This window comes from Microtus oregoni, unplaced genomic scaffold (genome assembly GCF_018167655.1).
Source record: "Microtus oregoni isolate MIOR12 unplaced genomic scaffold, Mior012 000000F_ref0000247, whole genome shotgun sequence".
Lineage (NCBI taxonomy): Eukaryota > Metazoa > Chordata > Mammalia > Rodentia > Cricetidae > Microtus > Microtus oregoni.
Window position 1 is genome coordinate 63,933,075 of NW_024543059.1, and position 13,597 is coordinate 63,946,671.

Consider the following 13,597-nt stretch of genomic DNA (forward strand, 5'->3'; position numbering starts at 1 on the left):
AAGAAAAATTGACATAGAGCAATTAGAAACCTTTAAAAGACTGGTGGTTTATAAAAGTTCATCACGGCCACGTCATCTTGCAATTAAAAGTTTCTGTTATTTTTGAAGGACTGCAGAGGTTCTGAGTCATATATTGGATAATAAAATGCTAAAGCAAACATTTGTACACGTAGGTAAAGACTATATTTAGATGGAATAGTCTGCAAACGCTTCAGCCAAGTTGGATAATCTTTTGATCCCCACTCCCTTCTTCTCTTCCAGCTGGTTTTGGTGGAGTTGGGAATATGGTTTCTTCTTTGGTCAGTGCCTCATTGTTTTGCCTGTGAGAGTTAACAAGGCTGCTGATTTTGTTTCCCAATGGTTACTTCTCTTCCTGCTTGTTCCAAGTCAAAGACTGTCCTTCAAATCATGACCAACCATTTTATAAATGGTGGGTATAAAGAAGATGGACGAGGGGAGTCAGATGGGTCAATGGCAGTTCACAATAAGGCAAGTCAAGGCATCTGTTCTCTGGGATGTGGTTCAGAAGTTCATTTTCCCTCTTGTTGGATGGATCTTCGGTAGAATTAGAGAGCGGTTGGGTACAAGGTGTGTGTGCCCCTATTGTAACCTTAAGGATATCAAGACATTCATTTAAGGTTCATTGGCCTCATAGTTGTGTAGGGCTGTTGGTTGTTTCCCTCCTTTGGAATTTCTCATGTAGATCTACCTGGTAACACGAAAACTAGTCCTCAGGGAGGAAGCTTTGAGACCAGATCTAGCTCAGGTCCTCTGGGTCCTGTGTCAGAAACGCATGGTGTCTTCAGCAATAAGGACTTACCTTGTGCTTCTGTGGGCAACTAAATGCAACCTAGGATGTTTTGGGAATCTCCTGGAAACCCTGACCCTCAAAAAAGAATTCTCATGCCTTGTCTTGTTAGATAGTCTATGGCTCTTGAGGAGAGAGCAGTGTGTTCTACCTGCATGTAAGTCTATTTACCATATGAATACCCTGTGCTCTCATGGCCAGAAGAGGGTATTAGATCCCTTGGAACTGAAATTACAGATGATTGTGAGATACCATGTAAGTTATGGGGATTAAACTCCAGTCTTCTGGAGAAGCAACCAGTGCTCTTAACTGCTGAGCCATCCCTCCAGCCCCATAGCTACCATTACGTTTAATCATGCCCTTCAAGTGTTTGTTTCCAGCTCTGAAAAATACATGGTTGAAAGAATTAAATAAGATACTTGTACATAAAGAACCATAAACACAGTGCATGCATAGAGGGTGCTGGAGTTCTCCACTTGTCTTTTATGATTCAGCAATCTAATCACTTAATTAGGGAAGTTTTATATAGCTATCATTTAACACCTACTTGGTGCCAAGCATGTTTTGTATATATGGGCCACCCTCTGTAGCTGGAGTTTTGAATCAGAGGATTCAACTAAGCACAGATGTATACTGTTAGAAAGGATTTCATGACTATACTGAATATCTACAGACTTTATTTCTTGTCACTTTCTCTATAATGTAACATAATAGCTGTTCACCCTGTGTACCAGAACTATATACATAGTCTATATGCAAACTGCACAGCATTTAACACAATTAATGTTAGCATCTAAGAACTTTCATATTGGAAGGCATTCTGGAACCAATAAAGTAATATAGTTAGTATCAAGCAATACAATGGAATCACTTGATAACCTCACAGTTATTTATGATTTCCTTCAAGATGAAGCAACAGATAAGCACTAATCATCTAGTCACTGAATACAGTTAACTGGGATCCAAAAACATTTCTAGGGAAGTAGTTTTTCTTTTTAGGGGGGTGGTGTTATTGGTGCTGGGGGTGGTGGTGGTAGAAGTGATGGTGGTAAAGGTGATGGCGGTGGTGGTGGTGGCAGTGGATGTGTTGGTGAGAGCAGTGATGCTTAGGATAGAACCAGGACCTCATAGATGCCACACAAACCCTCTATGTCTTCGAGGCATACACAGATAGGGAAATAACTTTGGAGCATTATAGTTTGATAATTCCTTGGAAATGTGACAGGTACTGTTTGTTTAAAAGGAAGACTTTTTTCAGAGCCATATGCTAAGATTCTGTGTGGATGAAACCCAGAAAAAAGTGGGCTTTCCAGGAGAGCAATTGGATAAATATCAATTTATGCATAACATGCTCATTTTATACCAGAGGCTTTGGACTGCAGTGGGAGTGGGGGAGGAGGTTCAGGGTCAACTTTGGAATAAGGGCTAAAATTCCATTTATATTTGGGACACTATTTACTCTCAGAGATTCCTTCATCATCTCAAGATGCTTATTCTCTTCTGATACTGCTTGTCACGCTAGTGAGATTTCCTTGATCTAGGCTCAACTTTGCTCTGTCAGCCACAAACAGGTGAGGGCGTGAAGAGATGAACTCTTACAGGGTAACACTAGTGACTGACTTGTTACAAGTGGGTCTATCACATTATATAATCTGTTGTAACTTCAGTTTTTAAAAATTGTAAATAAGGATGATATTCATCTTATGAAGGCAACTGTAACACTTTCTATTTTGCCTAGCATGGTATTCGTAAAATGTTAACTGATTTTAACAATTTGTTTTACTTTTGAATGAGATGTGAAACATAATATATATCAAAGAACTCTGAACGGTAAAACACAGTAGTCAAATCTCCCACTGGAAAAATCTTCCAACAAAAATAGGCGAGTCACACTCATAATAAAATTTCTAGTATACACATTAAAAGATAACATTAATTTTAATGTTTTAAATAAACAGATAACATAATTTCAATATGTAATCAACACACATATTTTTAAATTTAAAAAGATTTAAAATCCCAGTACATATGTGTCAAGTTAGTCATTAAATGTTCAACAGTATAGTGAAATGTCATCCTACTGAAAGTTATATAATAATGGAAATAGTATCCTACCTGTTTGTAAATTTAGATTCATTAGAATAATATAAAACATTTCCAAGGTGATTTAAACTCAAACTCTAAAAATTTCAAATAGTCATAGCCACCTGTGGGCAGTGGCTTCTACTTATTTAGCTTCGCTCCCATTCTAGAATTTTGCTTGCACCTCTAAAGAATCATGGATTTCTGTGAGTTTTATTTTTGTTTGATCCACTACTTGACTAACACTTGTCTTTTTAACATTTCAAAAGACAATTCAAAGGGTAAGAGAAAACTGCAAGTTTCTTTTGGAGTGTCGACTGAACAATTATTAATGTTTGCTTGTGAGTAAACTCTCTGGGCAAAACCAAACAACTTTACAGAAGTAGGTAAATGTGTTGTTGATTTGAACTTAGAAAAAGAAGTCGAGGATATAGTGCCTGAATCACTTTTGGCCTCTACTTTCTATGGCTGTCTTCTAGCGCGACGACAGATTTAACTTCTGCCTATTAGGGTTAGCGATTTTCACCTTGCTGACAAGCAAACTTCAGAGTTTGCACTTCTCAGAGTACACAGACGTCTTTCACGAAACCAGGCGGTAGTCGCTGAACTTGCGTCGCGAGAGATTCAGCCAAAGCCCCTTTCTATTTTTAGCTAGACCAACTGCGGGTCAATTCAAGTTTCTGCAGAGTGAAAAGCGCTCAGACACAAAACAGAGAAGCGGAAGCCTAGCTCTCTGCCAGGTACCATTCGAAATCCCCGGAGACTACACCCACCGAAACTCCACAGGGGAATTGTTTTGAGGCCGCAGCAGCCAGCCCCAGCAAGTCCCGGCACCCTGCCTGGAGAAGCCGCCGCCTTCTAAACCCTGCTAGGCGCGGCCCCGCCCAGCCCGGCTTCGGGGTGTGGCCAGGCGCGGAGGGGCGTGGCCAGCCTCGGGGCGAGGCGGGGCGAGCGCGGAGGCGGAAGTTCCCCGCCGGTCTGAGAGGGGACAGCGCACAGGCACCGGGAGCCACTTGTCAGCGCTGATCGGAGGCGGAGGCTGCGCCGCGCGGGTCCGGAGGTGAGCGGCGGCGGGCGGCGGAGGAGCGCGTCATGATCCGCTCCGGGGGAGAGGAGGCGAAGGAGGTGGCGGGGTGTTGCGCGCCGGGGACCGCGGGGCTGGAGGAGGATCGGGCGCGCGTCCCCCCGGGGAGCCGCGGCTCCTCAGGTGCTCTGGGTGCGCGCGGTGGCGGAGGTGGCAGAGGTCCCCGGGGCAGGGAGGGCGGCGCGGGAGCAGGCGCGCGGCGGGCAGGAGGGAGCCCCGCAGTCGGGGCTGTCGGGGACTGGCGCTCGGGAGAGCCGGGCGCGCCAGGGGGCGCCCGCCGTGAGCGCGGGCAGGCGGCGAGGGGCAGCACCTCGGGCCCCCCGGGACGCTCGGGCGTGCGGAGAAGGTGCGCCTGTATGGGAGAGCGGCGCTGTTTTGTTTGCTGGATTCCAGGCGACGGAGAAGCGCTTCTTTCCCCTCCGTTCATTTTTTGCCATTGTGTAACCTGCTGGGGGCAAAGTCGTTGCGCCCAGAAATAAAGCCCATCTGGCAAATTGGTCGTGATCGCCGGGGTTTTGAAATCGGTTTACTTTGTTGGGGCTTTTGCCGGACGGCGCTTCTGCTGCGTTTGACAATGAGTGGAAAAAGGAAGGGCGTCTGGACTGGGCAGAACTTGGAAAGAAAATTCGTGGCTGGGCTGGGCAGGGCAGGTCTAGGGTGTGATCGCCGGATCCTATCCCAGGTCCTCCTCCTTGACCCGAGGACGTCTGAACCCGCCTGCCACGGAAATTGCTGGCTGGGGAACCTTATTTGGCCAACAGGGCTAGGCGTGAACCTCAGCTGGGAAACGTCTGGTCCGCTTTCCTCTTGCGCCTGAGTTCTTCAACCCTCTCACCATTCTATCTCAGCAGGGGAGAAAGAATCTCTAGACAGTCTTCTTTAAATGAAGGGCTTGTCCCTAGAGGTGGGTCTCTCTCCCTTTTCGCTCACCAAGGAAGCGAACTTAGAAGTGTGGGGAAACCACCTCCAGCCTCCCTCACTAGCTCTAGATGGAAGAATAATTTAGATAGTCCCCCTCCCTCCAAAACCCCCCAGAACTCCGCAGAAATTCCAACATTTTTACTTGTTTGAAAGCAGAATAAGCTGTTATTTCCTGCCTGTTCTGTTGGTATTTTAGGGTTTAGGGTTTGGGCTCTAATAACCACATGGAGGAGACTTGGAAAAGGCCAATAAAAATATTGTCATTGCTTAAGGATCAGAGTATTTAAAGACAAATGAATTCCAAGTGAAGCTAGCAGAAGGGGAAGTTAGAGAAAAAGACAACCGGTTTTATGGTGTGGCTGACCTGGCCAGTGCTAGAAATTTTAATAACAAATGGGAGAAATCGGGAAGGGAGTCCCTAAGAAAAGGGAAAATACATGGATGCCAGTTGATACATACATAAAATACCTTCTCTCCTAGGGAAGCGTGGAACCGGGAGGAAATTCAGCATAACTTTCACGTTCTTCCCTTGACATAGTTAAAGATTAGAAAAGGACAGTGGCCTGTGAAGTATAGGTTGGCTTACAGATTTATTTGTACTGCATGTCATTATCAAGACTGCCTCTGCTGGTCTTTCTCTACTGTTCCTGCAGAGATCTTTTTCTAAGGGAAAAGCGATATTGTGTGGCATGTTATTAATTCCCTCCCATTCGTTTTTCACCTGCAGTTTAACGGTTTGACTTCTGACGCCCTTTGGGTATGGCCATTGCTTACTGTCTTTTTTTTAATCTTTACCTGAGCCAAGGGAAGAATGTGAAGGCTATGCCGAGCTTCCTCCAGCTCCTTGCTTCCCTGGGAGAGTGTCTGTGCTAAAGCAATGGCACTCTGTAGTAGTTCAGCGCTACCTCTCCATCTGAAAAGCTTCACATTGCACATTGTCCCTCAAGTCACTTTCCTTTAGAAACTAGATTTTTACCCTTTTGAGAAGAAGGAATTTGTTTGCCTTCTGCTCAGGGGCACATCTGCTGCTGGCCTTGATAGGATGGCTAGACCTCTGTGTGGATTTAAAACATAGTATATGAAGGTGGTTGATATAGCATGACAGATTTTCTATGGAAGTCAGAAATATATTTTTGTTTGCTTGTTTGTTTTTGCACTGGGAATTGGTCCTAAGCTCTCACAGATGCTTGACAAACTCTACCATTGAGCTATATTTCCATCCCTTAAAGCTTTGTTTTGACAAGTGTTTTTAAAGTTATGAAATTATACTGCCATACTTTTTAAATGGAATGACTGTATGTCTTTAATATTCTTTTTAAGGAGGAAACTACCTTCATTCTTCCCAATGCCTTCAATTATTAATAGGACACTGTTAAGTAAATTTTGAAAGATCTACCCTGGAGTCATTATGAGCCTCACTACAACAAGACAGGGGAAAAAAGGACAGTATCATGGTAATTTTTAAAGGCTCCAATTTGGTTTCATTAAGGTTAACCTTGTATTTCAGTTATGGTTAGTATAGCCTCATTTACTGGCTCAGGAGACTTACTCTCTGCTGGATGATATGAGTATAAAAGAAAACAAAAATTTAGACTAAAATACCACTTGTTCTAGAATATAGCCTAGCATTGCCTGTATAAAAAGACAATAAGGCCTTAGGTTCAATTCTCACCCCAGAAACAAACAAATCAACAAAGAACAACAACACAAAACCCCCAGTTTAAGACAAGCATCATTCTTCCTTAGAAAATCTGAACCGATAACATCAGCCGCCTTATCTTTCCTGCCTTAATATACTTTTCTACTTTTAAAACCCACTGAAACTTCTGTCCCAGCATACTAAATTCAGAAGCACAAGTAGATGTCTGAACCCACTGAGAGTAGAGCAACACTTGAAATTCCCTTGACTGTGGGAACTACCATATTCCTGTAGAAGAGACTATGAGTTACCGTCCTTAATTAGAATCGTTTGGGCTCATCTCATCTTTGAATAGTTAATTATTTAGAAGACACAAACAGAGCCAACAGACCTGCAGTTCTGTGATGTGGTCACATGACTGAAGTGAGTGAGATCCAAAGTGTTCCTGCTGAGGACAGTTGCAGCAGGACAGTCACACTGAGTTATAGTCAACGTAAAATCACATTCTGTCTGGGTATATAATTCCGCCAATAAGATATTGAAGTTCGTATGTGAGAACCCACAAAGTTTGGTTTTTGCAATTTGTAAACCTGGACAGATGTCTAAGAGTACTTTCTGACGGGGAGTTGGCATGAGCATTAAATAAATGTTGATTAGCTCATGGATTCCTTTTCCTCAGCTGAGATTAATCAAGAGTTTGCTAGATATAATCTGTATGTCCTTTCATCCCAACCCAAAATACTGAATAGTTTTGTTGGCTTGATAGACAATGCATTGATTATATGTAATTCGGTTTCTAATAAACATTTTTACTAACCATCTAACTTTCTTTTGTAGTTTCTTGCATTTTTTCTGGAACTCCACATCGAACCTTGGAACCATGAGCAACTACAGTGTGTCGTTGGTCGGCCCAGCCCCTTGGGGCTTCCGTCTCCAAGGTGGCAAGGATTTCAACATGCCCCTGACAATCTCTAGTGTAAGCACCCTTTTCAGATGTTACTCCATTCATCCACTGTTTGGTCCTGGGACCCTCAGGACTGTGCTACTCAAGTCTCTGTTGACTTGTACTACACTTTCTACACGTGTGGGATCTTTGTTTCCTCTTATCAAGTTTGGCTATCTAATAAAGATGACGAGGGAAGGTACTTAACAAGGACAATTTTATTTCTGTTCAACTTGTTTTCACTTCCTCCGATATTAACAAAACCAAAATAGAAAACCTCTAACCTAGGAGCTAATGCTAAGATTTTGAATTGCCCCTAGTTTGGGAAATTCTCTGGGCTTTAGTTTCTTCAAAAATACTGTGTGGCATTGTACTATCAAATTTCAGTGGCTCCTTTCAGTTCCCAACACTGTCATGACTGGATTTGGTATTGTTTCCTCACCCCATATTCTGGTGGAGGCAATAGTCATGAGTAAGATGGAAAAAAGCCACTCAGATCTGTGGAGAGAGTGAAGGGTGTGGATCTCCCGCTAGACTGTCAGCCTATGACTAGTTGGGATTTGACTTTTTACCCCATTGGGATTTAGCTGAATGCAGTGTGTGTGTGTGTGTGTGTGTGTGTGTGTGTGAGAGAGAGAGAGAGAGAGAGAGAGAGAGAGAGAGAGAGAAAAGGAATGAGTCATGGGAGAAAATAGTTGAGACTCACTGTAGCTCTGGATGGCCTGGAACTTGCTGTGTAGAGCAGGCTTGCGTTGAACTCATAGTGATACACTGAACTCTAACTCCTGAGTGCTGAGAGTAGAGGTGTCTGACTTTAGAATGTCTTAATGATTCTGAAAAAGGAATAATTAAGACTTCTATTTATTGGGACTGTGTCAAGCACAGTTTCACTCACCAAAAGGGAATTATTATTATTATTTATTTGCATAACTTCCTTGTGTGTGTGTGTGTGTGTGTGTGTATTTGTACGTATGTGAGTATTGGTGTGCACACTCATGGACAGGCCAGACAGGAAGTTGGGTGTCTGCCTCCATCACTGTTTGCCTTACTGCTGTGAGACAGGGAATCCCTGAACCATAAGTTCACCATTAGACTGGTTGGTCAGTGAGCTTTCTTGGGATGGCCTGTCTGCCCACTGACACAGCCTTTTAAATACGGGTGTCAGAGGCCTGCACAGCAAGCATTTTTACTCAGTGAGCCATCTTCCCAGCCTTCTACTTGTTACATAGTCTTCTGAATAGGAAACGAAAAGTTAATATTAAAAAAGTTACGATAAAACCTTGATTTCCTCTCTAAGTTTCTTTAGAGTCACATTCCCCCCATCTCCTTTTCACCCTACATACCTCCTGGCCTCCCTCCCTCCCTCCCTCTCTCCTTTCCTTTTCACCCTACATACCTCCTGGCCTTCTTTCTTCCTTCCCTCCCTCCCTCCCTCCTTCCCTCCCTTCCTTTTCACCCTACATACCTCCTGGCCTTCTTTTCTTCCTTCTCCCTCCCTCCCTCCCTCCCTCCCTTCCTCCCTTCCTCCCTCTCTCCTTTCCTTTTCACCCTACATACCTCCTGGCCTTCTTTCTTCCTTCCCTCCCTCCCTCCCTCCCTCCCTCCCTCCCTCCCTCCCTCCTTCCCTCCCTTCCTTTTCACCCTACATACCTCCTGGCCTTCTTTTCTTCCTTCTCCCTCCCTCCCTCCCTCCCTCCCTCCCTCCCTTCCTCCCTCTCTCCTTTCCTCCTTTCCTTCTTTGTTTTTTCTTCTTCTCCTCCTTTTATTTAAGTAAAGTTTATGCCTCCTGCTTATTACAGATATTACAAATCTCCTTTTAAATAATGGAGTTCTATTATTTCTTGGCAGCAAATTTACAAATAGCTTATTTTTAACTGTTGCAAATATTTTTTTTTTTAGATTTTAGGTTAATTGTATTTTTCAGGAGAGTGTATTTAAATAATATTCTAAGACTTTGTGTTTCATTTTAAATGTGCAGTTTCCATGTGAAAGTGTTGTGTTAGGATTTAGTTTAGTCATGTGAGGTAGGACTTCTGTACTGAAGATCTGTGATGAGGGTGAAATATTACGGTTTTATCGTAACTTTTTTAATATTAACGTTTCGTTTCCTATTTTAATTTACTAAAGAAATTGTTGTTTAAAAGCTTCTTCCAGTACGTATTGTTTACTTGTGTGTGCGTGCATGTGCATGCATGCGAGTACTTGTGCTGGAGCATGCTGTGGTACAGGGTACAAGTCAGAGGACAACTTGCAGGAGTCTCTTCTCTCCTTCCCCCTGGGACTTCCTGGGACTGAGCTCAGGGACCTTTTGCCTGCTCAGCCGTCTCACCACCCTTAGTTTAAAGTATTTCAAGCTTTGCTGAGAAAAGGGCCAGAAATTGTACCTCAATGAAGCAAACTCCATCATTGCTTTGTTGCTTGGTAATAAGGGTGTAAAACATACATATCTGTTGTGTTGTGCCAACATCACAGAGTTTTCTGTGCTCCAGTTCCCTGGCAGACAGTGAGGTGCTAGCTCAATGTTGCGATGCCGATACAAGGGAACACTGCATATATACATGCATGCATGTTTTTCCCTGGCCCACAAATGCTTTCCCTGTGTAGACAGAGTGCTAATTAAAGGATTTTGAACACACTGATTAAAAGCAACCACGATAACAAAGCTGCTGAGTTATTTCTGTTCTCTTACAAAAGTGTCTGCCATCTCCTGTGACCTTTTTGGGCCTGAGCAGTGGGGCATGCAATTCATTCTGGACTGGACAGGATTGGGAGGGGAGGGGAGGAGAGAAGGGAATGTTGGCTCAACTTGGCTGCAAGGCTCTTGGCCTTTTAGTGTAGTTATTTTTAACCCCTTGTATGATTTATTTTAAACATGCCCAATAATAATGTCTAATGAAAAATTTGTGCCTAATAACATTTATATTGCGTTAAGATTATTAATGCTACAAATGCTTTACTTATTTTAATTACCCCTCTGATTACATTTATTCTGCTTTTTTATGTAGAATTGCAGGATTTTTTTTGTGATCACCGTGTTCTTTAATTAATAGCATTAAGAAGCAGTTAAAACCTGACAGTGTGCCTTAAGATATGTAATTTAGTGATTGTTTTATGTAATGATGCATATGAAAATTTTAGCAAAGTTTGATACATTAAAATCTCTCAGTTAATGTCTTTTGTAATAATGTGTAATAAAAATGAAAGTTATTTAGGAGTGTGAAACAAATCCCTCAGTTCTAGGGAATATGGCAGTTAATATATTGTTAATTAATATTTTTACTTAAGGTATGTTATAATTGAAAATGGAGAAAAAGAGAAACCCAGACGCTTGTGTATCTTTATTTTTAGAATTCAGAAGCACACAGTTTTTCTTGGGATAGGATGTGTTGAACTAAAGGGCCATTTCCATTTCTTAGAACACTGAAACTTTGGGGTATTAAGTTAACTTTGAGGTAAGTAAGCTGCTGGCAAGGACTTGAACATTCTATTTCTCCGAAATTTTGTTATATTAGTGTTTAGTGTATTAATATGCTGAACTGGTTCATAAAGAATGCAAACTAAGCTTCACATTTCTTGGTTCATCATCTGTATTGTGCAGTATTTTGTTGGTAGGTTTCTAAGGTAGGCTGGGCAGTGCCTGCTGACTTTTCTAAAGGATGCTCAGACTGTGAGAACAGCACGTTCTGCCACTGTCTTCAGTTTTCTCTTTAACTGGAGTGTTGCTGCTGGAGTTTGCAGGCCGCTTTTCATGACCCTGTGTTTATGGGAATAGCCCTGAAGCCATGGAATGTGGGATGGATGGGTTTCTCTGGAGCACTGTGGGTTCGTTGGTCTTTGCCAGTGTATTTTATAAGAAGAAATAGGAGACTAGTTGCACAATTCAAGGCTATATTTTGACAAGCTGTTTTTTTTCTTCTTCTTGGTGGAGTTATAAGGACCTTTTAGATATAAGCGTTTTTTTTTTTTGATTTAGGATCTCAAAGTTGCAGTACCTGCTGTGTCGTTATTTGCTGTGTGACCCCAGAGAGTCTTCATTACTAGAATTTGGATTTCTCCAGTGATCACCCAGTTCTCCATTAGACATGTTTTAGAAGTTGCTTTAGGAGTTTAGAATGAGGTTAGATTTTTTTTAAAAAAATATTCCATTGATTCTCAAGGGTTAGAGGAGAAGAAATTGTTTTAAATTCATACAGTTTCATTTCGAGTTAAAAAGTTTAATAAATAGACCATTTTCTCAAGTATGGAACTCAGTTTGGTGAGATATCATAGAATATAGAAAGACAGTTGTGAAACACTTGGCTGGGAATTCATATACTTGGAAGTCATGGACATTCCTCCTAGAAGCCACTGAGGAAGATACCAAGTTCTGAGGAGTACAGAATTAATATGCTAAAGAACTAAGCACCACCCTGCAGTACTGGATAGTCTGTTACACCTATCTCATGAAATGACAAACATGTTGGCCAGTGTTTTTCAGGTTTGGTGTGTGTAAATCTTTTGTATTTGGAGGGATTTACTTTAAAAAAAGGCATTAATTGAAATGGTCCTCAAGGGATGAAATTTGAATACCTCCACTTTTTCTGCCATTTTTCAGTACACTGTCGTGGCTTGACTCCCAGCTAAGCCGTGAATACAGGGAACGCTTCTCCAGCCAGGCCAGCTGCAGTTGCTCTCCTGGATAACAGGCTGAAACACCCTGCAGGCCCCTTAAGCCAGATTTAGATGAACAAACATGACACGCGCATGTGACAAATGCAACACGCATGAAAAGCACAACAGGCGTGGTCGAGCCTACACACACGCCAGATGCAGCACGCGCGGCAGATACGACATGCAGCACGCGTGTTGGGGCGCGCTCGCATTCCCGATGCTGCACACCTGCCACATTCGGCGCGCCGGTCGAAGGCGACATGCATGTTGTATCCGTCACGGCAGCCACACTGGACACACGTGATGGCCCTGACGTACATGTCGTTTTGGCCACACGTGCCGTTTCGGTCACGCGTGGCATGTCATCTGACACGCGTGTCGAATCGGCAACGCATGTTGCGCTTTTCATGCGTGTCATGTTTGCCGCATGTGTAGCTTTGTCGCGTGTGTCATGTTTGTCGGTCTTGAACGGTTCAGACCGGTTCAGACCGGCTCAAACCAGTTCAGACCAGTTTAAAGAAAGGAAGAGAACTATCTTACTTTGAATAAACGGGTTCATTGTTAGTTTAAAGCTGTTGACTCACGGTGTCCAGTTACAATGTTAATTTAGTTTATATAAGTACATAATGTATATTTCCTATGTATATTCACTCTCTGCTTTTAAAATATTGCTTTTTTTTTGAGAGGGGGTAGGTGGGGGGAGGGACTCAGAATTCTGACTTGTCTGATGTGGTTTTCTCTTTGTGGTCACAAATGTGCAACCACCTTTAGATAATTCTGAAAATGCTTTTCTATTGTAAAGCAATAAAATCAATGTATTTTATTACAAATGAGTAATTTTAAAGAATTTTAAGCTTATTTGCTTTTTACCAAACACTGGTTTTTTTAGTGTTTTTAGAGAAGTTATTTTTAAGAAGAGAATTTTATGGGTAAGAAGGACTCTTATCTCCTGGAAGAAACAATACTGTAGGGCTTTAAACTTAAGTAGAGAAGAGAAGAAAAGGATTTCATTACTTAAGAGTTAGTATTGCTCACATAAATGAAGAGGGCTGACTGAAGCCTGTGGCTTTTTTGGTTAGTTCTGAGACCTTTTTTGGTGGTTGTGGGCCAGGTGCATGTGAGCATGCGGTCAGCCTGCTGCCTTTGTTTCTAACATCCTACGTGTAGTCCTTCTTGCCTGCGTTCCCATTTCCTCAAGTTGAGTCATAGCCTTTCTCCCAGTTCTGACTGAATGGCGGAGAAATCTTGGTAAGATTCATGAACCTAGATGCTAATACTGGTTTTGACAGAAAGGAGCCTGTTTCTTTGGCTTCTTCAAGGGGATTATTTATTGTGCTTCAGTTTTGGTAAGTGAGACTCTAGGCCCTTATTTCAGTTCCTGAGCTGGAACAGAGATTGAGTATGGGTGGAAGAACTTGACAAAGTGATACACTGTCATGCGAAATAGCAGTGTTTGTCTGTGTGCGGAAG

The 13,597-nt window shown here is 42.5% G+C and overlaps 1 protein-coding gene across 9 annotated transcripts in view; it reads left to right on the forward strand.

Annotated features, from left to right (window-relative positions):
* The first annotated feature begins 3,812 nt into the window (after positions 1-3,812).
* The window catches only part of Pdlim5 (PDZ and LIM domain 5), a 162,157-nt gene continuing 152,372 nt past the window's right edge, over positions 3,813-13,597 (forward strand). For 8 of the 9 annotated variants that reach the window (XM_041659869.1, XM_041659960.1, XM_041660048.1 and 5 more), the window contains exons 1-2: positions 3,813-3,950; positions 7,372-7,510. In XM_041659869.1, the coding sequence (XP_041515803.1) occupies positions 7,415-7,510 (96 nt within the window). In that variant the 5' untranslated portion in view covers positions 3,813-3,950; positions 7,372-7,414. The remainder of the gene's footprint in view (positions 3,951-7,371; positions 7,511-13,597) is intronic. The other variant, XM_041660599.1, reaches the window with a different exon arrangement.